This window comes from Trichoderma gamsii (genome assembly GCF_001481775.2).
Source record: "Trichoderma gamsii strain T6085 chromosome Unknown Scaffold_4.2, whole genome shotgun sequence".
NCBI lineage: Eukaryota > Fungi > Ascomycota > Sordariomycetes > Hypocreales > Hypocreaceae > Trichoderma > Trichoderma gamsii.
Window position 1 is genome coordinate 1,465,038 of NW_020171341.1, and position 25,892 is coordinate 1,490,929.

A 25,892-nucleotide genomic window follows, 5' to 3' on the forward strand; every position below is an offset into this window, starting at 1 on the left:
CCTCTTACATTTTTTCATTCTCTCTCTCTCTCTCTCTCTCTCTCTCTCTCTCTCTCTCTCTCTCTCTCTCTCTCTCTATACCCGTCTTTCGTCACTCTTTGTGCTGCCGTCAAGTCAAACCACGCCACTTCAGCCGCTCTACTCACGTGCGGCCGTTGCATCATCCAACGCCTGGACTGACATCGAATCCGGCCTGCCAGCAACCAATCATTTTGCATTCAATGCTGCGTCTCAGCGACTAAGTTCGCACAGGAACGAACATGGCCACCATCGAGCCGCGTCTCATCCATCTCTTGAATGATGAGCCAGCGAGGCCAGAGCCTTCCACTGCCGACTTACACCAACTGCCGTCGCTCCCGTCGCTGCAATTGCCCACCCATGCCAGCACTCGTGATGGGCCTCTGCCGCCGCTGCAGCTCGACGGGCTTCGCTCAGACAGTTTCCTCGGCAGCTCTGGACGACATGCTGCGCTGCCGAGCATCAACGGGGGAGGCCATGCCGTGACATCTTCTCCTGCTAGAGACCAGGCCACGACGGCCTCGCCGGACCACAAGAAGGACTCAGACTATTGTAAGGAAGGCAAGTATGCCGGGAGCTCGGGCGTGTTTCCTCTGCGGCTGCTATTGAGCGACGTGCCGCCCATGTCTGTGTCTGCGCCGCCAGCGCCATATCTCTCCTTCTCCAGCATCCTCAACGACGACGGACCAGACTTTCACGATGACGCTCATCTGCCTTCGTTGTCCTCTCTGTACGCTTCTGGCACTGCCGCTGCCTCTGCCTCTACTGCGGCCATCTCTGCCTCTGCAGCAGCCTCCGCTTCGACTTCCACCTCTACCACCTCTACCTCTACCTCTACCTCTATCTCTGCTACTACTTCAGCCTTCGCCTCTACTTCCACACCTCTAACGCCTCCTCCCGCTGCTGTCTCAATCTCCACCACCTCTCCCTCCACCACTTCCAACTCCAAGAAACGACCGGCTATCCACATCAAGGATGACTTCTTACAGCTTCCGCAGCCTGCAAAGAAGCCCAAGGCACACCAGGCACCCTTCATGCCGCCCATCATCAACGGACTCTTTGAGCCGCCACCCAACGTCGCCCTCTTTCCGCCCATATCGTCCAGTGCTTTTGATGACACCGATGCTGGCCAGTCCAAGCTCCTCCATGAGCTCAGCTACAGCCCCCCGGGGCCCCGCATGTCGCCGGAGCCAGACCAGCCTGTTCCCAAACCAAGAACCTCAAGAAAGCGTTCAAGCAAACCCAGACGGAAATGGTCCGAGGAGGAGACGAATCACTTGCTCATGGGCGTTGATCGACATGGCGTAGGCAGATGGACCAATATCTTGGACGACCCGGATTTTTTATTTAATTCCCGGTCAGCGGGTGATCTCAAGGATCGCTTTCGCACCTGCTGCCCGGAGGAAATGAGGGTAATCGACGTTCACAGAACCAAGGCTCGCGCCAAAGGGCCACTGGTAAATAAGACGTCGTTGCCCAGCAAGCCGGAAAAGCCGAATGACGAGTCCCCCGATACCGTCATGGCCGACGCGGGCGACGTGCTGTCGAGCAAGGACCAGCAAGCCAGCTTCAGTCCGTCCGGATTTTCTGATGACCGTCCCGCCAAAAAGACTCGTGCTCATCGCATGAGGGTGTCGGATCTCGTGCGGCTAGGCATTACAGGGCCCTTTAAAAAGGCTCGTCGGCGAGAGAGGACCACCTTTACCACCCGAGACGACCAAGAGATCTTGCAGGGCCTCGAGACATATGGGCCGACGTGGACCAAGATCCAGCGTGACAAACGCTTTCACCTTGGCAACCGGAAACCAACGGATCTTCGGGATCGCGTGCGAAACAAGTATCCCTACATCTACCAACGCATCGAAAAAGGCATCTTCCAGCCCAAGGATGTCAGCACCAACAACATTCTCGAGCCAATGGTCAACATGACCATCAGCCATTCCTTCCAGGCTGCTCCCACCAAGCGCGGAGAGACTCCAAAGGAGCCGCAAAAGTGGTCATTCCTGGTGACTAATTCTTCGGACCAGTCTCAGTCTCGGTCTCAGTAACTGGCCTCCAACTCTGGGAATCCCTGGAGCCGCGAGCGAAGGGTACGATGAGAATCCATCGACCACAGCAACAAAAAACAGCAACCATCGCAGCTCTTGTTCTACTACATATCTAACCTGCATCCGTTTTCTTCCTTTTCTTTCCTTCAACTGGAGCATTTGTTTTAGGCACGGATAATGCCTTTTATTTTTTCTTAAGAGCTTTAATAATTCCATGTCTCACTTAGAGAGTGTTGCCATCTTGAGCTCACATATGGAATAGGGATAGGCAAGGATTATAATACCCGTATTTACGTTACACATGATGGGATAGGATGGAATGGGAGGAGTTATAGCAATACATAGGCCAATGAATTGATTTCTTCATTTACCAATCTGGCCATCTGGCAACTCCATGTATAGACTTGCCGATCTGATTCTCTGACTACCCCCCCCCGAGACGCTCGTCTTAGTAAAGATCGCTAGTGATTTGGACTTTATGGAGCCTTTCTCCATTCCATTCATTCGGAGTAAAATGGAATGGACCTCACAGTGGAGATAATCGGAAAAACCGCGGCAATGAATGCAAGGCTATTTCACGTGACTTCAACTTCGCTCCTAACCAGCCAGCCTTAGGGCAAGGAAGCCCCCACATTTTGGCGCTCACGAAGCGAGAAGAAAAAAAAAAGACGAGCCGCCAATTTCATTTTAGATCTTGATCCACGCTCAACCTTTTCGTCGTTCTCATCATCCGACAAAACAGCCAGTCGTCACCATGGCCCGAGGAATGTGAGTACCAGCAGTGAAACACAATGCCGAGAAGCCTCTGTCCTCGATCATATCATCATCTTCCTCTTTTTGATCTTCTATCTCGTGAAGAAGGAGGAAGCAAAAAAGAAGATATCGCGTTGGCGGAAACTGACTTTGCCGAGCAACACTTTGATGTTCTCGAGGATGGAGCTCCAAGCCATTGAAAGAATATGAAAACAACAACACCATCATGGAATTAATCCAGCTGACCATTCTCCTCTCACAGCAAGAAGCACCAGAAGCGCCTTAGCGCCCCCTCCCACTGGCTCTTGGACAAGCTGTCCGGCCTGTACGCCCCCAAGCCCTCTGCCGGTCCTCACAAGCTCCGCGACTGCATGCCCCTGATCGTCTTCATCCGAAACCGCCTCAAGTATGCTCTCAACTACCGCGAGACCAAGGCCATCATGATGCAGCGCCTCGTCAAGGTTGACGGCAAGATCCGCACCGACATCACCTACCCCGCCGGCTACATGGACGTCATCACCATTGAGAAGACTGGCGAGAACTTCCGTCTCATCTACGACACCAAGGGCCGCTTCACCGTCCACCGCATCCAGGCCGAGGAGGCCGAGTACAAGCTGGGCAAGGTCAAGCGCGTTCAGCTGGGCCGTGGTGGAATCCCATTCTTGGTCACGCACGATGCGAGAACGTGAGTTGTTCTGTCAGACATCATTCAGCCGTTGGATCAAGCTTTGGTCGATTCTTGGGGGGGGATCAAAGAGAAGGAGAAGGACACAGACGAAGAAAACATTAGAAACTTCATCTCTTCCCTTCCACCCGCCTCTCTTTTTTTGTCAATGCTTTTGCCTGCTGCTTTCTTGACACTTTTCTCCCCAATTTCTCTTCTCTCAATCTTGAGTGATTAGAAGGAGAAAAATTGAGAAAGGCACGAAAGCTCAAAAGAAGAAAAAGAGGAACGATGGAAGCTTTATTCTTCGGCTGTATGTTCCCCAATTTCCCTCTGCGAGTGCTAATGTTTCTCTTTCAAAACAGCATCCGTTACCCTGACCCCCTGATCAAGGTCAACGACACCGTCAAGATCGAGCTTGCCACCGGCAAGATCACCGACTTCATCAAGTTCGACACTGGCGCCGTCGCCATGGTCACTGGTGGTCGTAACATGGGCCGTGTTGGTGTCATCACCCACCGTGAGCGCCACGACGGAGGCTTCAACATTGTCCACATCAAGGACGCCATTGACAACACTTTCGCCACCCGTGAGAGCAACGTCTTCGTCATTGGCCAGGAGAAGCCCTGGATCTCCCTGCCCAAGGGCAAGGGTGTCAAGCTCACCATTGCTGAGGAGCGTGACCGCCGCCGCGCTTTCGCTCAGTAAGGAAAGAAAGAAGATGTATAGTAATCTTTTCTTTTTTGCTTTCTTGTAGTGGAGAAGATGATATCCAACAAAAGGAATCAATGGTTAAAAAAAATAACAATGGCATATATGTGGACTGGAGTCTCGGATTTGATGTTTGCTTTTTAGTAAAAAAAAAAAGGGAAAGGAATTTTTTTTCCTCAAGTGATTCCCCCCCTTTTTTCCATATTTCTTTCCTGCCTCTACTCTGGGAGATAGCCAGCCTGCGAGGTTTCACGAACGGAAGAGAAGACATTAAAAAGATTTTGAGCCCAAGCTGCTCTGTTCACATGTGCAAGATTTTTGTTCTCTTCTCTGGTGAAGACGATTATGTGATTGTGGTTTGTGTGAGGTTGATGCTGTGTCGCTTACGGACGAACATGCTGTTCTTGTTTTGTCAATCCTCCTCTCTATCTTTCTCCCTCTTCTCTCTCCATCTTTTTGGAAGACAAGAAGGAAAGTAACGAGACGAGAACTTCGAACGGAAAAAGGTAGTGAGAAAATAAAATGGTTGTTTTCTCGCTATCTTTTACCGCTCCAAGCTCTCCACTCGCTCTTTTCTCTCTTGCCTACATGACTATTTCTCTCTCTTTACAAATCCTTAGGTCATCTTGAGAGACACTCATGTGATTACAACTCTACTTCTTCTCCTACCTTTTCTCTATTTGTTCAAGACCATTTCCAATATCACAACAACTCGAATTATCTTGGAGCATTCAAGTCAGAATTAGCTCATCACGACTGGTCACCAAACACTCTATTTTGTATATCGATACAAAGAAGAAGATTCATCCTATCCAATCACGCGTCTTGCGACTCAACCAAGATATCTATCCTTCACTCCCAATCCCGCTACTCAATAAATGATTACTCAAGCCGCGTCCTCTGCCTCGGCCTCTGCCTCGGCCTCTGCCTCTGCCTCTTCCTCGTCATCTTCCTCATCCTCCCACTCAAAGAAATGCACCACCTCTGGAGCATGTGTAGCATTGCCATTCACGCTCCCTTCATACTCCAGATACCCCGACACGTCCGGATACCTGGCCTTCATGATATCTTCCACATCGCCAAACACCCAGACTGTCTGCATGCCCATGACCATGTGCTGCAGCGTATGGCAATGAATCATCCACACGCCGGCATCTTCCACCCTTAGCCGCCAGGCGCGCCAGCCCCATGGCTGATTCTCCTGCACTCTCTTTGTGTATCGAAAGAGCATCGATGTGTCTCTCCGTATGGGATGCGTGCCTTTGAGCTGCCGCTCGGCAATGTCCGGATGGAAAACTCCTGGTCCTCCTCCAATGTCGTATATATGGCTGCCGTGGGCGTGCCAGGGATGCGTGTCGAGGCCTCCAGCCCACCATTTGTCGACATTGCGCGAGCCAACTTGCTGGAAGACAATCTCAATGACTTCTCCTATCTTGGCAGGGTATGTCTTGGTCCGTGGATCGATGCCGTGGTTGGCGATGGATGCCTCATAGTTGGGTAGGTACTGGCTCGCATTCTTGTACAGCGCCACGAGGTACGGCTCAGTTGGACTGGTCTGCATAGGCAAGGGATGCGCGTCTACCCAGGAGACATCGTTGTCCGTCCACAAAACATAACTGTCCACCTGTTGCTGAGCGTAAACCATCACTCGGCGGGTGACCTGGTCGGCGGTAGGGAAGTTATTGGGGAAGAGGGGCTCCAGCCTGTAATCCAGAAAGCCGTCAATCGTGGGAGGGAGATTGATGGGTCTCTTCGAGGGCACGGCAGTTGTCGAGACATATGGATTGCCGCCAATGCCGCAAGTATTGCGATAGCGCAAGACGGCATAGCTGACCACATTGCTGGGCCGATCACGAGGCTCTACCTGTATGTAATAATCCAGCATGCCAGTGCGTCGAAGCTCGTCACACGTTTTTGCTTTGAACAGCGCGCTGAACCGCTGGCCGGAGCCAATCTGCAGCAGAGGCGTGGAGTAGGGCTTGGTGTAGCCGCCGTCCACCTCAATCACCTCAAGATCGGGATGGTCCTCAAAAGCGATGGCGACATACGACAATGCCATGGCGCCAATGAATCTGAATCTATACCACTTGCCGGGATCGATCTCGATGACGGTCAGCTTAGAAGACCCCGGGTCAACAACGCGGTAAACGGATATGGTATCCCCGTTGATGAGGAAGCCGCCGGCCTCTCCGGACCATCTGAACGGTGCCGCCCGGAGGCCCGCGACGACTTCGCTGTCTGTTTCGTAAAAGAGTTCCGATATGTGGATGACGCGGTCACCGTCGACGGGATACGGCAGGCGGCGATCGGGCGGATCGTCGACAATCAGGGGCCCGTTTGCGGTGCTGGTCTGGAAATCGACGTGCGAGTGGTAATAGTAGGTGCCGGCAGTGCCTTTGGGCATCCTCAGCTCGTAGTCGAAGTAGTATTGCGGCGGGATGGGCCACTGGCTGGCCATGGGCGTGCCGTCCGAGAAGGGCGCGGCAGCTTGAGCGAGGCCATGCCAGTGCTATTGTCGTTGTCAGAAGAATGTAGCTACTACAAGTGATGGGAGTGATTGCTGTTGGCTCACCATGGTGAGGTTGGCATCGTGCATGTCATTGTACACTCTGATCCAGACAACTTGCCCTTCCGGGAGGTGCAGCTCAGGGCCGGGCAGAGAGTCATTGACTAGCGTTGTGTATCTGATGATGCCACCAACGCAGAATTCCTTTCTCGAGATCCGGAGCACATGGGTGGGAGTGAAGGTGTCATCGTGTACTCGTGGCACACGGGGAGTCCATGCTGTTTTCGCAGAGGCGACGGTAGAGATGAAAGATAAGAGGCCATAAGATATCAATGTCAACCAGCGCATTTTTGGCGAGATGAGAAGACAATCTCATTCACACCGCGCAAATGCGTCTTTTCTTTCCCTCTGTCCCCGATTCGGTACCCTGAAGGATTTTGGAAGGAGAGACACGATAAGAGTTGTTGGGAGCCCATAATATTCATTGGAAGAGATGCTACATGTTTTATGTTTGTTGAGGTACTGTTCAGGTATCTCCCTTTATGTAACGGTCTTGGTATTTGGAGTTCATTCCTTCTGAACTGGTGCCTGAATGCTGGCGCGGATGGGGTGTGGTTTGTATATTTCCCAGTGGAATGGCTTGGCTTCTATAGAGTTTACGATTCTATTAGAGACAGAGCTGTTCTTGAAGCTGACTTGATTGCTTTGAAAACTTCATCTGGGTAGTGTCAAATTGATTTGTAGAAGCGTAAACTTTGCCAGTACGTCGCGATACATGAAGACCAAAATATGAAAACGACGTCTTCGGAAGTACTAGGGCACGCTACCAAAGTCAATTCATGTTTGTACTAAAAGAGATATTTTAGTGGAAACAAAGCGCCATGGTATTCTTTGGGCGATATGCATGGCTATTGAAATTGAAATTGGCGATGTGTTTTTTTCCTTTGCTTCTGGCATGGGGGTTGGAATGCAAAAATGGTTCCTTCTATTATCTCCCACGCCAAGAAACGTGTTCGCGTTTTCGCCAGCCATGCAATATAGGGACATGAAAAATGGTTTAACGATTTATTAATTGCATTCCTTATAGCTACAAATCCTTTTCTTTCCTACGAGCTGGCCTACGAAACTGTTGAAAAAAGTGCTGACTAAAAACAGTGTGCACCTTGAGCAGCGAGAAGAGGCTCACTTGGCGATACCTTTATTAGAGAATAGGGATCAGAGATCTATCAACCGGATCAAACAATCCGGAATCACTGGCACTGAGCAGAGAAGCAGAGTGAGTAAAAGGGAACTGAAAAACAGCAAAAATGCCTGGGGCATCGCTGGTAGACACATAGAATGCATCTCAAGCAGCATCGTACTCTGTCCAATGAAGCGAGCCCAATCTCTCAGACAGTAGTTTCCACTTCTCTGCTTGTTTGCTTTCTCCGCATGATACATTTCGCCTCACTTGCAGACAGGCCCTCGAGGCTGTCCACTAGGATGGCTCCCGTCCCACACGCCACCCTCAGTAGACTATTCATCCTGCGAGTCTGATACTGTATCTGTCACTCGGTCTGAAAATGGATATCAATATGCCAATTTTGATGCTTAATTAGGTGGCGTTTCAGCTCGTGTGATTCTGGGCCCATCGAGATGCACGTCGGGCTTTGATGCCGGAGGCGACGGGGGCCAGAGCCTGGGCTATCACGCTCGAGAGAAATTGCAACTGGCGGCTTGCATATGCCCCTTAATGCAGGTCTACAAGCCACAACTGGACCGGTGTGCAAGGTTTATGACAGCAACCGGCAAGTAAAGGAGACGATCATGCTTGTGGTAGGACAAGACATTAATTAGGGCTGTAAGTATGAGACTGACGTGTTGTACGAGCGGGAAAATGGCCTTTCGAGTCGGATGAATCTCTTGGAACAAGTACTAGTGGATGATATCATGGACAAGGCAGTGTAAAATGACAGAGGTATAGTTCAGTTTCTGAAACAAGGATAGATGAGCTGATGGGGAGAGCGATGCGCGAGCTGAGCGGCTGTTGGATGGCATCTTAGTGGACTCAAAGGAGAGTAACGACTATAGACATATGCTCTGTAGTAACGTATCTAGTCGGCACATATGTGTACTTCGGGGAAAATATATATACAAAAAATGAACAACAGTGCCTAATAATGGAGTTATTACCAATGGAGTTATAAGTACACATATGGAATCTAGCGTATCTGAGAGATATGGGCGCGGCGAAAGACAACATTGAGGATGGGTTACAAGACTACAGCAATTATTTTACCTACAGGTTGCTATCCTGTACAGCATCTGTCTACAGTATGCATTGAATAGAATGATTAGCACCATTTTCCATTATGGCGTATACAAGTACCTGCTAAGTAGGTATGGACAAGGCTTTCGGCGTTATGACAGCCCGTCTTATAGCCCTTGCTCCAGCCAGCACAATCATATCATGCCACAATTACCACAATTGTCTCATTCAAAGTACGAACAAACGAATGGGAACTCGCATGAATTCGTAATCAGCGTTTAATGCTTACCCATTTTCAGACTTGATGGCCTAGTCACATTGGATGGGGTGCCTCTGATGGGCCTGTTTGCTTGTGGCCGAATCCAGCCTGTTTTTTTTTGGCAAGGGAAAGGTATATGGATTAGTGCGAGAAATGAATACGCAGCCTCATAATAATTCCAACCGTAGAGGACTATTGCACCGCACAGACAGACTGAATCAAGGCTGCTATGAACCAAGTACGTGGAGCAGCTGAGCGAAATACCTGGCTAAAACTTGGTGGCTACACATTTGAGACAGTCTAATGGAAAGAGGACGGGATGCATTTGGGCACTCACGCGCCAGGCTCGCATTTGATGGAGGATTTAGCGCGCGAAGCATATGCAAGGCATGTTGTAATTGGTTTGGCCTGCTTCGTATTGCAACACAGAATGCAACTTTGCAATTTCGGCCGAAGAAGACACCGAGCTGAGACATGGAGAGAGCGACTATTTGGAGGGAAAAAAAAGAAAAGAAAGGCCAAAATCGAGTTAGAAGAACGCCGTATGACAAGCCCGTCATTGGATGGCGTCCGCATTGGCACATTACATTATGCGAGGGAGGTGTCTGGGCCGCGGTGCCTCACCGAACCTCTGGATTCGACCAATGAAACCCAATGCCGTGAATTTTCGGACACCCATGTCCTGGAACTATCTGTCCAGCGACATCTCGTGAGCAGCGCAGTTTCTGGTCCCGGCAAAACGCGGTTCCGATGTGCGCGTCATGATGTTTTATTGATGGGGCGAGGTTGGCGAGAAGACGGCGGGTACCTTGTGCTCTGTCAGTGAAACTGTAGTAGCACTTGGCTATCAGCCTGATCTACACGATACAGCCATTACCTATTGAGGAGATTCTGAGACGAGCGAGGAGAGCTCGGTTGGATCCACGCACCTTTGACTCCGCAGCGGCAGAGCGAAATAAAGTGGACAGCGACAAAGGATCGAGATGATGATCGAGATGAGATGCGACGTGTCGCTGTGCGCCCATGCCGCTTCTGGTGATTTTCTGGCTGCTGTTACGGCTGCAGCACAGGCTTAGTGGTTGCACTGGCAGTCATGAGGCCTGGGCAGAGGTAGTAATATTGATTAAAACTAGGCCCTGTGATGTATCAGACTCAATGTGTTGGTCAATATCCCATTAGAGTTGTGCTAAATATGGACCGAGCCGTCGTTCCCGTTGGCCGGCGGTGCTTGAGTCCCAGGTACTCGGTACAGACGAGTCCAGTCGGAAGAACTCTAGGCGACCATATACTATAGTATCAAAACTCCCCAAAATCCAGAGAGACAGAGAACAGAGCCTCAGAGGGAGCAGAGGGGATGCAGTGAGCTGTCTGTCTGTCTACCCCTATTGCTCTCTTTTCTTTTCTTTTCTTTTCTTTTTCGTTTTCAGCTCGCTTAAATGTGCGTTCATTCTGCTGGTTTGCCATTGCTCGAATTGGAGGATTTGGGGCGTGCGGGTTCAGGGGCGTATACAGGTTACGCGCCTTGTAAAGTGTGTGTGAGTTTGGCTCATGCGGGGGATCTGATCCATCAGGTACAGGTACACGGCAGGGGGGACTGAAAGCAAAAGGCGACAGCGTTGGGGTGAAGGTAGCGGTACATGGACGTGGCATATGCGACCATGCGCCTAGCAGCTCGGCAGCGACAGTGATTGGTGCAGACGCTGTATCCAATGAGCTTTGAGGCAACAAGGCCATCTCAAAAGAGCAATCCAGGAACCCTTCAAGTACCGGTACTTGCTAAGCGCACCAGGAGCAGAGCAGAAGGAGCAGCGATAGCGTAAGTGGCAGAGCTAGAAGCCCACTGAAGCCCACTAAAGCCCACTAATGCAGGCATTTCTAGGTTGGGGCCTAATTGATGCCCACTTAACTCTACTCCCCTCCATCATCACCCATGATGTCCATCTTCTCTCCTCCGTCGGATACCTCGCCGGCTTCCGACGACGCAACGCAATGCCACCCGCCACTCTCCAGCTCGTGGCCAACCGGATCAAAGGCCCCAACTCCCTTGGATGGAGCCTGCTTGGCGTCACAAGGCCGGGTGGCAGAAAATCACAACAGAAGAGGAGAAAATAGAATTGAAAGCAAGTTGGAAGAAAGAACATGAGAGAGATCCAGCTTGATCCTTCAGAGCTGAAAACAAGGGTCTGGTCTCCCCTGTCAAGGACGCTGTTACTGGTGTAGGTATCTCTGCCTGCAAGCATTCATTCAGGATATTGTTACTGACCAGACGTCTCTTCTCAGAGTCTCTCAAGGTTGACGAGCATCTGCTTAATCGCAAGGTCTCGCTTGCTCTCGACTCCTACGATATTACTAGATAGCATGGACGCATTCACTTTACTGTACAACTCGCAATGGTAAGCCCTAGGTCTTCTGCCATGTCTCAGGGTAGTAAGAAGAAAACCGAAGAGATCGTGCGGGACGCAAGGGGAGCCATGCTAGCCGCCAGTGTGGCTGGCTGGGCTGCCAGATTAACGCAGCATGGCCGTATCTATCAAACTAGCTCTTTGAATGGGAACCAGCTAGCGCGCTATTCCATCATTGAACCATTCGGTGAATGGCTTCAGTCAACCAGGCTTTGACGCTTGGACAAACAAAACCGTCTCCTTGCAGCAGCCTCAAGCGCGGCTGGGTTTCAGATGACTTTCAGCTATCAATTGATGCCATTGAGCACAATACTCTTTTTTGACGCATGGACATCTAAGTAAGTGCATAGCTATATCTATATTTATAGGGAATACACAACCGCCGCAAATCTTCTTCCAGCTATCAATACACCATCACTGCGTCGACGTCAGGCTTACTTACATTGTTCCTTCATCGTTTCCAGCGGGCCTGAAGTGGATCTACATTCATTCAGCATTTGACTTTTGTCTGTGTGGTTAGATCTCTGAAAGTACCAAACTCACCCTCTCAGACCTTGGCCCTGGCAACTACTGACAACCACTTACAGCCACCACGATGGCCACCATACAACGCAAGTACACACATGCAAGGCTCAATCTCCTCTTCGACCTCGCCCCGCTCAGAAAGGTACGTCTGACAACCTCCAGTCTCTCTCTACTCTCAGGGCCCATCGCTAACAACCCTCTCTTCCGCCAGATACGCGGCCTCACGGTGCCCCGCATCGTCAGGACCCCTGACGCTTGCCTCACTTGCCGCCGTCATGACTACAAGTGCAGCTGGGGACTCCCCACTTGCGTCACATGTGATAAGAACGGATACGAGTGCATCCAGCCCATCAGCGTCACTGGCTATGAGGACTACGTCCGCGATGGGGACGCTCAGCAACCGGCAGCCAAACCCAACACGACCAAAAGACGCAAGAACAAGAACAAGGTCGAAATCAAAATCGAGCCCAAGGCAGAAGAAACCATGGCCCAGATCAAGCCCAAGTCCCGCTTTGATGATGGCGTCATTAGCTGGAATCCGGATCTCAGCCCAATATTCCAGAAAAGGAACCCGTCGATTCCTATCCCAAAGAAAATTGCCACCCACCGATGCACCCGCCAGCCCGTACCTTTGTATGCCTCTGGATCGGGTTTTGGGGCTGAGCTCGGGGCCAATGCTGGTTCTGCATCTGCATCTGCATCTGTTCCCATGACCGAGTCCGAGTCTACATCCGAGTCTACATCCGAGTCTACGGCAGGTTCCGAGTCTGAGTCTTCTTCTGCATCGATATCGGCAGTGGCATCCACAACTGCATCCGGGCCTGCTCCGTCCGGATCTGCATTTGAATCTGAGTTTGTGACACGCATAAAGAGGCACTTGTTCAAGTCTCAGCAGCGTAAATTGGAGTACACCCCCCGCTATGTCAAGTTACCCGGCTCCATTTCCTCTGATGATGTCGATAAAGATCATGACTATGCGGCTTACTACGACTATGAGCACGAGTATGATCCCGATGTTCTTCACGAAGAAGATCCCGAGCTATCCAAGATAAAATCGCTTCCTTGCATGTCCAACCTCTACGTGGTCCAGAATAGCTGGCAGGGTCCCGGGGAACCTCCCCTGAGCATCCGCATCGATGACTACATCTCCTACATGGCACATAATCACCTAGAGCAAGGGTCCGAAGTGACACCTCTACCATTGAGCTTGATGGCTTCATGCAGCTATACCGCAAGTGACACTCTTTTTTACTATGAGAAGCGCCCAGCCAACTGTGGTGTCGCCGATATTCCCGATATCAACCCGGTTAACCCCAAGCTTGTTCGGTTGGGCTATGCCAACCCATTGGCCCTGCAGCTCATCATTGCTCAGCGAGCTAACCATCGTGAGGTGTCTTCCGCCTTCTTGCCCACGGGAGAGAGCGCGGAGCGCTTTTTGAGGGATGCTATTGCCCCATTTGGTCCCAAGATTGATCGCTATCTGGCTGGTGGCGAACATGAAATGCCCTCCCTATTTGTTGCAAGCATCGTTGTAGCGCTCGTCGAAGTTGGTCTCCCTCTACAGCTCCCCACTCTTCCCTATATGTCAGTCGTGCTAACTTGATCACACAGAGGGCCCGACTCGACACGCTCTCCCAGGCATACGACCATCCAACAGCAGCCAAGGCCATCTTGAACAGTCTCCATAGGCTCAATCCAGAAGAAATCTTCATCAACATGCCTGAATATCTGATAGAGTACTACATGCACACTGTATCCTTTGCTTGCGTTGCTGCTAATCCCATCACGGCTACGGGGGCTCCATTCATCAGTGCGCCGCAATTATCATTTGTCGATGAGATGGCGGCCAAAGGTTACGCCGGTAATCTTTGCAGATCCTGGCTCGACATATTGGCCACTATTCCACATATTTTTAGGCTGGGAGCCATCATGTACCGTCGGAAACTTGGTACATCTACATTTGAAGATGCATCCGGCGAGTTTCTCGATTTTGCTGATATAGAAGACAGGCTTCAGGCCTCTGCTCTGTGCGAAGACGGAAAAAAGCGCACCTACAATTGGCAAAATGTTGCCCTTTTATTCAAGATTGCCGCCACATTATACCTGTGGTCTCTCTTGGATGAGCCTCTCCTCCATAACCCAAACGTTGCTACCATACATGAAGACACCGAGCTCCAAGATGAGGATTATGAGTACAACGATCCGGACGAGCGGCGACAAAGATTGCACAAAGTCTTAATGAAGCAGATAATTGGGCAGGCTGAACGCTTGCTGCCCACTATTGAGGTGGAGAGTCACTTCAATCTCTCCCTCACTTGGCCTATGCTTATCTTGGGATGCTTTACCAAAGATAGAGGCACAGAAAAGTTCATCGAGCAGCGCCTAATTGCCACAGCAAACCAATCTAGCATTGGCAACTCACTCGAGACTTTGTTCATCTTAAAACACGTCTGGAGTCTGCCGATGAGAGAGCGTTCCCCATGGAGAATTTGGCAGTATGTCCAGGACTCTAGGTGCCGAGATTGTACCTGTCCGCAATGCACACCATTTCTCTTTTAAATGAGAAGGCAACCGTTCACCTTTTTGGGTTCATTCTTTTTTTGCGGGCAGCATTGATGGGGTATTTCTGGCGATATACATGAATACATGGCGCTATCATCATGAGGCGCACTTGTTAGCGGAGCCGTCTGAAAGTCTCTTTCTTTTACTTGGCGATGACGTCTTTTCATTATTGAACACTACCTATTACGTGGACAAGTCCACTTTCTTTTCTTCATGGCCCTTTTTTTTGGGCTCTCTTTATTTACCTTTTGACAGGGAGGTTTAGTCGCTGTCTTCGATGGTTTCTTTGATTGGAGGATTTAGTGATTGGAGAATTTCTTTGTTGGAGGGATATCTTAGTGGAAGATTTGGACTATTGCAGGGTATGGCTTAATATGAGATTTGAGCGATTGGAGGATTTGTTTCTTATGTACTTAGAGTGGCTCGGTTGTCTCTTGTCCCTAGATTGGATTACTTGGATAGAGTACAATACATTATACATTTACCTATAAATCTTCAGTTCATAGCAATTCTCAAGGAGTGCTACCAAGGGCAGCATTCGAAAGAATCATCATGTCATTTCTCGTTATTTAATCTATATACAGAGATGAGGTGCTCTTAGCCTCCTAGATGTCTTTCTTCTCTTTTATGTACACGAGATAAGATGACGGCATCTCCTTAGTTGCCGCCGAATGGGCCGCCAGGGATGGCGACGGCGCACGAGTAGGCGGAAAAGGCGCCGAAGACTCTGGTCTCGGCGGTGTCGGCGTCGTAGGCGGCGTAGGGGATGTCGCAGGCGGCAGTGCTGAGGAAGACGGGATTGGTATTGTTGATCAACGAAGTAGAGTGGAGGGGATGTTGTTAGAACTTACTTGTAGAAATCACAGGCGTGGCCGGCCTTGATCTTGATGGATTGGACAATGGGGCTGGAGAGTTGAGCGTTAGTTTTTGAATGGAATCACAAGGAGAAGGGAACAAGATAACGGAGAAGCTTACAAGCCGGTGACGGTGTTGCAGGCGCCAAGAGCATCGTCAGTACCGCTGATGTCGAAGGTGGAGCCCTGGAAGTTGGGCTCGGAGTAGAGAGTGGCCTGGTGCATTGTTGGTTGTGATTGTCAGTTCATCTCTCTCCTGTTTCTTCAACTTGTTTCTACTAGGGATGGAACATACCACGTTCTGAGCGGCGGCGACGCTGGCGAAGATGAGAGAAAGGACGGAGAACTGCATTTTTGCGGTTTGGAGAAGAAGAAGGAGGAGAATTGGATTGTTTCTTTGTTTGTTATTTGAATGAAGAGCTAACTGTTGATCGACAGGAGATTTTTACGTTTCGAGGATGGGCGGTTGATCAGTCTTTATATGCATCTCTTTGTTTCCATCTCTCATGCGATTGTCCTACCGACTTTCGAACCGCCTCTCCGCCTTTCCGCAGCATGGAGGGAGATCCTCGTATAGCGTTTAGCGCATTCACATACTGTTGACACTATTAGTATATGCTTACATTCTGGCAATGCGGGAATAATTCCGATCCCCGGCCCCGAAAGCAATAGGTATAAAGAAGGTAAACATGCCGAATTGCTCTTACCGGATCGGGGTTTCCGGGATAGTAATCTGAGGTGCAGAATGAGATAGTTCATCTTACGCCCTGATGCTGTACTAGCATTCAAAATAGGAAGGATGAAACAGAGTACGATACATGCGCTCCTTTTGTCATGATTACGTGCAAGTGGTTGGATACTAGTAGACTATCTGGTATGAGTACTTTTCCATTCCTGCGAAAGAGAAGTAGAGAACATTGAGTGGCCAGCAATCACATTCTTTTACATAAGAAGGATAAACTTGCTGTGTGCTGATGATCATACTATCGTCTCAAGCTAGTCTAATAGCCAACTGCCGAATTGAACCGCTGCAGGGATGCGGGCTGATGATAGGCACCTACCGGAATAAGCTTGATTTGTGGTTCTGGGTGGTTTCTAGTACAAATCTTGTACTATACTCTGACCTCCTTAATGTAGCTTATTACTATTCATAGGTGGCATTACACCATGGCATTTCGATGATTAGTAGCCTAGAACCGTATGACACTGCATCTTCTGTACGTTGTGGTTTGTTGAGGCAGCCGGACCGATTGGGCTGAAGGAGACATTGGAAGTCAAACAAGTGATTGGAAATATAAAGCTGCAGGAGAGGTGTGGAATCACACGGCAGATGCGAGACAGCATATACAGAAGGTTCGGGAGAATATAGACCGAAATAGAAAGAATATTGGTAGATTTGAGTATCGAATTCGCTGGCTTCAGTGTAATGACATTGTGGCGTCTCAGAGATACATGAACGCGCCATTTGTGGAACAAAATCTTCCATTTACTAAGAACTTAGTACTGTCAATTGATGGCAATGAAGCTGAGGGCATAAGTGGAAGCACAGCTAGTTGACTGAATCGTCTTGCCAAGTTTCCCAGCTAAGCGGGAAAACACCCGACGGTATCCTAGCCTTTCAGTCGTTTATCTCAAATGAATACTCTGTGAGACTGCATCTCTCAATGGTGGAACTATGTTCGATCTCTGTTCGGTTAGATTCCCAAGTAATATGGAGATGCTGGGCTGGGCTGTAAGATGATGAGGTGGCATCGACCAAATCGCATTCAGCAATAGACGGACAAATATAGAGCAGGCTTGAAACCAGGCAACAGCGATTGTGTATATGCATTCCAAACAGAGTAGTACCTTGTTCCTGAATTATGCTTGGGGTAAAGTATAAGAAATAGTATGTATACAGGTATGGTCAACAGCAAGCTTTGCAGATCATACCGACAATCCAGGGCTCTCCAATGTTGCTTTCCTATACCCATTCCCATCGAACTTGGCAGGTATGGCCTCAAACAGAATATGAGCCGCAATTAATGCCAGTTTTATGTTGTATTCTGCGAGATATAGCGGTTGCGGGAGTTTTTCCACCTGGCTTACTGTACTGGAGATGCTTTGTCGACGGTTTCTTCAGCCCCCTCTTTTTTCCTTGAACAGGCGTCTTTTGTATGCATGATTTCAATTATAACCAAACACTTGCCTTTTTGGTGAATCCCATGGGGAGCTTGAGCAGGGAATGAGAGATGCGGAAGATAATCGAGTTCCCCAATGAGCCTATCAGTCGGAAATACTTGTAGGCATGTTTCTAAGATGCCATGCCGGCGCTGACCCGCCTTGGAGCTCGCTTACAAGAAAGGAAATTCATGCGAAATAGCCAATGGAGGTCGCATCATATTGTATGTCAGCGATTCTATAGGCATCGCGGCAGCCTCACCGCAGCAGCCTCACCGCAGCAGCTCTCTTCTTCTTCCTTTTTCCATTTTTCCAGGCCTGCGAGTTTTCTTGACGAGGACCCGCTACTGTACAGTTTCGCGTTCGCGTTCTGCCGTCCAAATTATAGGGCGATCAAGCAACTTTTTCTTGTTTTTGTGGAGGGGCAGTCGCTCACCGCCCGCCAAAAGTTCTGCCCACCCACCTGCTATAAATCTTCGCCCGCCGCTCGTTTGTTTCGATTTTCTTTTTCTTTTCTTCTTCACGTCGACAATACTTCAGTATGTGCCACCCCTACCTGCAGCACATGCCTAGTGCTCTGCCACAATCCTTCCGAGCCTTGTTCTAACTGTTCGTTTCTTTTTTAGGAGAATCATTTCTATAGTATTTGTCTCTTGCTTTGGTTCCCAAAAGAGCCATCGAATCCACCCTGGTTGATGATTGTATATCCTCGACACCCAAGAGTGAATTTTCTGGTCCTCTCGCCCTGTCCGCAAGGATGGCGGTGGTCGCCTTGTGCTTCTACTGTATAGAGAGTTGTCTTTCTCTTGATGATCTCGACCCTGTTCGTGGTCTGCCTTCGGGCGCATGGGCAGGGTGGGTGTTGATGGACGTCTGACAGGCTTCTTTTCCTTTTCATTGCACATTGGGGCTTGCCCTGGATGCGAAGAAGATGATGATACGACTACTGTATTGGAATTGGTACTGCTGGCATTGCAGATTAGATTGCATGCCAGGTTTTTCTTTTTGAGCGGATTACTATTTGAGCACTTGATCAGCGCTGGTATCGCACCGCAAAACTTTTCATCACAGCACACCCAGAGACAAGAATTGCGATAAGAGTTTTCACTGGTATCCTCAGGTATGAATCCACAAGAGTTCGTGGCTAATCCATCACATTACATTACAATTCTAGAAGGACGTCAACATATCCAACGCGTCACAGGCTTCCCGAGCTTTACAGCATGGCAATTGCACCGATTGCAATCCTTGCGGCAGCCGCCACCACCGAACCCCTATGGCATGACCAGCATTGGCAGTTGAAGTCGACGTCGAAGTCGCTGCTTTTGAAGTAGAGGTGTTTGTGCCATTTGAAGAAGCAGCGTGGGTAGCCTGAGTCTTGGTCGAGTGAGTAGCGGGGCAGGTGATGGGAATCTTGGCTTAAATTGCGAAGAAGCTGAGGCAGCACTGGTCGTGGCCAGAGCCAATGGACGGCTTGACTCGACAGCTGACTCGATGGTGATAGTTTCACTTGCTGGCACACTTTGCGCGTAGTCGTCGCTTCGTGATCATGAAAGTGCAACGGGTGACTCAAACATGGATCAATGTTTTGTTCTGTCTGATAGATGAGAATTGATTCGGCCTATGCGAGCCCACCAACGTATTGATTTCATGTTAGTTGCTCCAACGCATCATCGCTGGCAATGGACATGCTGAGTCGATCTGACCTGTCGGCCACAGCCGCTCCCAGAACCAGCAGTAATAATTCCGCGGCTTGTCAACAAATCAGCCTCGGCATAGGAGCTTCACATTGGGTGACTGATGGTGAAGTACACTCGTACACACGAACAAGCGAAGAAGTACCTAGAAAGAAAGAAAACGGTGATGAAGATATATACACCAGCTATAAAATGGCTACTACCACCACCACCTATCTATTACGACTCTACTTTTAGCTACGTGTAAACAAACATAATAATAAATATAGTAATGGGTCTTATATATCGACTGCCTACTTTATTAACCTACAAGCGGAGTGCTGTGATACAGGCGAAGAGCTGAATAACTTTTCCTACCATTTTTGCGAATGCAGCCTTGTGCCCAACTGTTGCCTAAAGCATCCCCGCAGAAATAATCCATCTGCTGATTCAACGCTAATTATTGAACGAGCCTTATCTCTACTGGCTTTGCTCATTTCGTCCAAACGACAATTCATTGCACTGCTTTTCTTCTATTACGTTTCTAGCAATTGCCATGCCTCTAAGGGAACGGTTCGACCGTCTAAAAGAAAGGCTTCATCCGCGTCATCGTTCCTCCGAGCAGCTCGAGGAAAGGAAGCAGGGCGATGGCAACCAGACAGACGCACCCGCTGTTTCCAACGTGTTCCCGGCGACGACATCTTCGACTAATTTAGATGCATCTCCGACTCCAATCTCACCTGTTTTGGCGGTTAGCAACGCTCAAGTCGAGCTGGAACCTTGTCCCCGGCCAAGCTCTCTCATTGCGCAGCATCAATCTGCAAGCTTGGCCGAACACCTCTGGGATCGAGCCTATGACGAATTGAAGGAAAATGAGAGTGAGGCCGCATTGGTACAAGCGTACGAAAGGATTCTGTCTCGTCATCTCCGCGACCGAGACTTGGCATCTGATAGCGACGTTGACGAGGAGAATATAATTGCACAAGACGATCCAGGTGCTAGAAGGGCCCAGATGAGAACCCTTGTTACGTCAGGATGGGCCAAGATAGAACGAGAAACGAAGATGAAAGAAAGTCTCGACAAAGGGGTTCAAGCCCTTTTGTCTGCCAAGAGAATCATTAGTTCCGCGATCCAAACTGTCCCACAAGCTGCACTTGCCTGGACTGGCGTATGCGTGGCATTAGAGGTAAGGTATAGATACCTATTCAGACAATAGGAGAGTCTAATCGGCTAATCTGGACACGTTTTAGATTTTTGATAAGTCGACGAGTGCGACCAAAGCCAATCGCGATGGTATCGACTACGTTATTCGGAGAATGGAGTGGTATTGGGAGCTACCTGATGCCATCCTAAGAGAGAACGCCGATGCCCACAACCATCTCTGCAAAATGAGAGGGGGGCTCGAGACTCAGCTTCTCGGCCTCTATAAATCGTTACTCTTGTACCAGATGAAGAGCGTTTGTTCTTACTACAAGAATCGCGGGCTTGTTTTCCTGCGTGATATTGCTAAATTGGACGATTGGGATGGCGATATCAAAGCGATCGAAAGAGCCGAAACGCTTTTCTACAAAGACTCCGACGTGCATCAAAAAGAGAAAATGAATGCCAATCTTGAACAGATTGTCACTTATGTGAAACAGAAAACGGTCAAGGAAGATTTACAATGTTTCAAAGACTTGGGCATCACCGACCCGAGCTACGACAAGAAACGCATTGAGAGCACAAAGGGTGGTCTGCTGGAGCAATCTTACCGCTGGATCTTGGATAATCACGAGTTCCAACAGTGGCGCGATGATGAAGAGAGACGACTGCTGTGGATTAGAGGAGATCCGGGCAAGGGTAAAACCATGCTTCTCTGCGGGATTGCCAATGAGTTGCGCACGATGTCAGCCTCTTCTGACTTGATATCTTACTTCTTCTGTCAAGCCACCGATCAGCGCATTAACAACGCTAAAGCTGTTCTGTGGGGTCTGATGTTTATGCTTGTCGACCAGCAGCCGACGCTCATGCATCATATACGCAACAAATATGATGCATCTGGTAAAGATCTTTTTATAGGAGGAAATTCATGGTTTGCTCTTTCAGAAATATTTTCGGACATGATGAGGGATCCGACTCTGACACACGCCTATCTACTCATTGACGCCCTTGATGAATGTATTTCAGACCGGGACAAGTTGTTAGACCTTGTTGTCGAGAATTTATCCGCTTCATCTCATGTTAAGTGGATTCTTTCGAGCCGAAACTGGCCAGAAATTGAGCGCCAGTTAGCTGAATCTGAAGGGCTTGAGAGAGTCAGCCTCAGCCTTGAGGTAAACGCCGATCTAGTATCACGCGCTGTTGACGCTTATATCGAGCATGAGATATCACGACTCCACCTAATAAAAAACAACCCAACGATCAAAGATCAGATCCATCATCAAATGCAGCAAAAAGCCAACGGCACCTTTTTATGGGTCGCCCTTGTTGTCAAAGATCTCCGAGATCGACAAGATGCCGAGTACGAAGATCCTTTATATATTCTAAATATTCTTATGGAGATGCCAAGCGACCTTACGAGTCTTTACTCTCTCATGGTGGATCATATTGACAAGCTGAAGGGAGATACTCCTAGCCTTTGTAAAAGGATTCTTGCAGTTGCGGCTCTAGCATCTCGGCCATTGAGCTTGGCAGAGTTAAGGTTATTAGCTGGCTTTGACAGCAATCGTATCAATGATGAAGCAATGGAAAGATTGGTCAAAAAATGCGGCTCATTTCTGACGGTTCGTGATTGCACGGTCTATTTTGTCCATCAGTCAGCAAAGGACCATTTAATCCTGGACAAGCCAACTCAGCCCATAATATTCTCGTCTGGCCATACCGAAGTTCATTACACGATCCTCTCTCACTCGCTATGGGCTATGACATTAATTCTGAAAAAGAACATTTATGCCCTTCCACATCCAGGGTTGCACATTGATGAGATTGAAATTCCGAATCCGGATCCTCTGGCTGCCATTCGGTACTCTTGTGCCCATTGGATTGATCATCTCTGCAACGGTATATCTGATAATAGCAGTTCTACATACCAAAACTGCCTTGATGCCACTGGACCGGTCTCTGTGTTTCTTCATACGCATTTTCTTCATTGGCTCGAGGCTCTAAGCCTTCTGCAGAAGATATCGGACAATGTTATCTCAATAACAAAACTGGAAAATCTGTTAAAGGTTAGCCTATCATCATAAGCACTTGTGTTTTCCATGAACTTACAATGTTAGACGCAGCTATCTCAAACAGAGTTGGTTCGGTTTCTACACGACGGATACCGATTTATCCTATATTCTATCAGGTGTATTGAGAATGCACCGCTTCAAATTTATTCTACGCTTGTATTTAGCCCCGTACAGAGCGTAGTTCGGCAAACATTTCGTCAAAATTTTCCTTCTTGGATACACACTAAGCTTATGATGGACGATATTTGGAGTCCCTGTTTGCAAATTATTGAAGGTCATAGCTCTGAAGTTAATTGCATTGCCTTTTCAGGAGATAACGCGCTGGCTACGGGATCAGATGATGGCACGATCAAGATCTGGGATATGGCTACCGGCGCGTGCCTCCACACGCTTCCTGGTCATAATTCTGGCATAAATTCATTATTATTTTTTGAAAATGATAAGCTAGCTTCAGGATCGCGTAATGGCGCAATGAAGACCTGGAATGCAGCTACTGGCGCATGCATTCAGACGCTTAAAGGCCACAAAGACGCGGTCATGTCCATGACCTTGCTGGCAGACAACAAGCTGGCCTCGGCATCGCTTGATGGCGCAATAAAATTCTGGGACATGGCTGATAGCAAATCCATTCAGACGCTTGAGAGCAATTATGGCCCGGTAACATCCGTAACTGTTCTCAAAGGCAACAGGTTAGCCTCGGGATTCAGTAATGGGACAATTAAAATCTGGGATGTAGCTGATTATACATGCATTGAGACCCTTGAGGGCCATAGTCAGTCGATAACATCTGTTACCGCCTTGGCAAATAACAAGCTGGCCTCAGCATCAGGCGACAGAACAATCGGAATTTGGGATTTAGCTACAGGTGCATGCATTCAGACACTTGAAGCCAGCAATACCTGGGTGACGTCTATAATTGCTTTAGCAGATAACAGATTGGCCTCGGGATCACACGACAACACAATCAGAATCTGGGATACAGCTACAGGTGTATGCATTCAGACGCTTGAGGGCCATACTGACTCGGTGACATCTTTGGCCGCCCTGGCAAATAACAAGCTGGCCTCAGGGTCTTATGACAGGACAGTCAGAATCTGGGATATAGCTGCAGACATAGATATCCGGATGCCCAAAGGCCACACAGTGACTGTGTCAAGTCAGTGACTTTCTCAAAAGATGGGAAGCAGGTGGCATCAGGATCAGCTGATGAAACAGTCAAGATCTGGGATATAACTAAGGCTGAATGTGTTCAGACGCTCAAGGGCCACAGCGACTGGGTAACATCAGTGACTTTCTCAGGAGATGGGAAGCACGTAGCTTCAGGGTCAGATGACGAGTTGGTCAAGATCTGGGATATAACTAAAGGTGAATGTATTCAGACGCTCAAGGGCCATGATAAGCGGGTGCGATCAGTGGCTTTCTCAAGAGATGGGAAGCAGGTGGCATCAGGATCCACTGATAAAACAGTCAAGATCTGGGATATCACTGCAGGTAGATGTATCCGGACACTTGAGGGCCATAGGGACTGGGTACAATCAGTGGCTTTTAAAAGAGATGGCACACAGCTTGTTTCAGGATCTGATGATAAGACAGTCAAGGTCTGGGATATAGCCACAGGCTTATGCGTCCAGACACTTGAAGGTCATAATGCCCCTGTAATGTCAGTGACTTTCTTAAGGGATGAGAGGCAGGTGGCTTCCTGGTCAAATGACAAGACAGTCAAGATCTGGGATACAGCTACAGGTGTTTGCATACGGACGCTGCCTGTTGGTATAGCTACTCAACTGTCCTTTGATGAGGAGAATGCGTCCAACCTCCAAACCAGCTTTGGGATTCTAGATTTGGATTCAGATGCAGTCGTCAATGATTCAGGATCGGACATTTCTGTACCTTTCACAGGCTATGGCAGAGATAAAGCCGGTTCGTGGATTACAAGAGATGGCAAGCCGTTACTTTGGCTCCCCGTGGACTATCGACCGACAGCTTTTGCTATCAAAGGATCGACGGTTGGTATAGGATGCGACTCAGGCCGTGTCTTGATGCTGGAATTCTCCGATGGAGATGGATACTCAGTATAGATGGTTGCTGAATGTCAAGATCCACAAAGGAAAAAGAGGCAATTCTCACGATCAGCACATTTCTCAACTTTACACATCACCCACAATAACGCTAGTGCCCCATCCAGCACTCCAGCTATAGCACAGGCTGCTACTGGCTACTATTACTATTTCAAACTCATTTGTACTTGCATTAAGATGGTATGTATGATGGTAAACGATCTGTGATTTCGCGTGGACCTCCCTGATTATCTCACATGGAAACACACGTTCAGCATCGAGCACCTGACACCCTGCTCTCAAATGACCCGAGAAGCTAAACTATCCGGTCTTTCGAAGATATCAAAGATGGACAGGCTCATTGTAGTGGACATTATAGAAGAAGGTGGGACGTTGAGCAGGCGAGAATGTGAAGTCAGGTGGCTCGAAACTCCCCAACTCACATGGGAACTGGTAGCACGCCCTAGAACTGGACGTCCTCGCTGTGTAGAAGCCGGCGATTTCTCTATGACTACACAGCTTTCATTGATCACAATTCAGTTTAAATTGCAACAACTCTAGCTGACAAAAATATTTCTTTGACGAGATAGATGCTACATGATAGCAGCCGTGGTGATACCTCAGTAGCGACACGGAGACTTTCCAAGTCCTGCTTCTCCGACGAGCTTACGTGCACCCGCTCCAGTTGCCGTACCTACAAGCTCAGTTCTGCGCTAATAAACGTCAGCGAGCATTTCATTGCTCCTCATTATATCATGATGCTGTGAATAAGCCATGGGCCATGCACTGCATGCAAGTTTGAAGCGTTTCCCGTCGGCCAAGGTCCGTGATGGTATACATGTATAGAGACAGATATTGCAAAGACCAGACAACAAAATCGGGCATTCGCCAATGGCCCGGTTAGCTCAATCGGTAGAGCGTGAGACTCTTAAGAGGGACACACGTTCTGATATCTCAAGGTTGCGGGTTCGACCCCCGCATTGGGCTTTTCCTATCCAAATTCAAAAGATTGAAGCGGCGAATGCCACACTTTTTATTCATGCAGTAAAACTTTTTTTAGTTCTTTTTTTTTTCTATGGTGGTGGCGTAATTTGTTTTGAGGCCTCGCCGAGTTATCGCGCTAGTCCAGGCTGCGGCCAATCAGGTTGGCTGCTAAGAACCAAAGAGGCTGTAGCGCCGACCAGAGACCCAGACATGAAATCCACATTCCGAGAAAGAAAAAAAAAAAGACATGACA

At 48.8% G+C, this 25,892-nt stretch overlaps 6 protein-coding genes across 6 annotated transcripts; 4 read left to right on the plus strand and 2 right to left on the minus strand.

Moving 5' to 3' along the window:
* Nucleotides 1-260: 260 nt before the first annotated feature.
* TGAM01_v201896 (hypothetical protein) lies at nt 261-2,066 on the plus strand (the record flags this gene model as incomplete). Its single annotated transcript, XM_018810922.1, has 1 exon — nt 261-2,066. The coding sequence occupies one exon, from the start codon at nt 261-263 to the stop codon at nt 2,064-2,066; it is 1,806 nt and encodes a 601-aa protein (XP_018655872.1).
* A 754-nt stretch (nt 2,067-2,820) lies between these two features.
* TGAM01_v201897 (40S ribosomal protein S4) lies at nt 2,821-4,191 on the plus strand (the record flags this gene model as incomplete). The annotated part of the gene is made up of 3 exons (XM_018810921.1): nt 2,821-2,834; nt 3,082-3,504; nt 3,849-4,191. The coding sequence occupies 3 exons, from the start codon at nt 2,821-2,823 to the stop codon at nt 4,189-4,191; spliced, it is 780 nt and encodes a 259-aa protein (XP_018655871.1).
* An 889-nt stretch (nt 4,192-5,080) lies between these two features.
* TGAM01_v201898 (L-ascorbate oxidase) lies at nt 5,081-7,048 on the minus strand (the record flags this gene model as incomplete). Its single annotated transcript, XM_018810920.1, has 2 exons — nt 5,081-6,703; nt 6,767-7,048. The coding sequence occupies 2 exons, from the start codon at nt 7,046-7,048 to the stop codon at nt 5,081-5,083; spliced, it is 1,905 nt and encodes a 634-aa protein (XP_018655870.1).
* A 5,156-nt stretch (nt 7,049-12,204) lies between these two features.
* Nucleotides 12,205-14,693, plus strand: TGAM01_v201899 (hypothetical protein; the record flags this gene model as incomplete). Its single annotated transcript, XM_024548870.1, has 3 exons — nt 12,205-12,276; nt 12,346-13,680; nt 13,746-14,693. The coding sequence occupies 3 exons, from the start codon at nt 12,205-12,207 to the stop codon at nt 14,691-14,693; spliced, it is 2,355 nt and encodes a 784-aa protein (XP_024406481.1).
* A 660-nt stretch (nt 14,694-15,353) lies between these two features.
* TGAM01_v201900 (hypothetical protein) lies at nt 15,354-15,902 on the minus strand (the record flags this gene model as incomplete). The annotated part of the gene is made up of 4 exons (XM_018810918.1): nt 15,354-15,480; nt 15,548-15,601; nt 15,672-15,766; nt 15,846-15,902. The coding sequence occupies 4 exons, from the start codon at nt 15,900-15,902 to the stop codon at nt 15,354-15,356; spliced, it is 333 nt and encodes a 110-aa protein (XP_018655868.1).
* Nucleotides 15,903-19,942: 4,040 nt separating this feature from the next.
* On the plus strand, nt 19,943-24,676 carry TGAM01_v201901 (hypothetical protein; the record flags this gene model as incomplete). The annotated part of the gene is made up of 4 exons (XM_024548871.1): nt 19,943-20,572; nt 20,637-22,592; nt 22,827-23,741; nt 23,852-24,676. The coding sequence occupies 4 exons, from the start codon at nt 19,943-19,945 to the stop codon at nt 24,674-24,676; spliced, it is 4,326 nt and encodes a 1,441-aa protein (XP_024406482.1).
* Nucleotides 24,677-25,892: the final 1,216 nt, after the last annotated feature.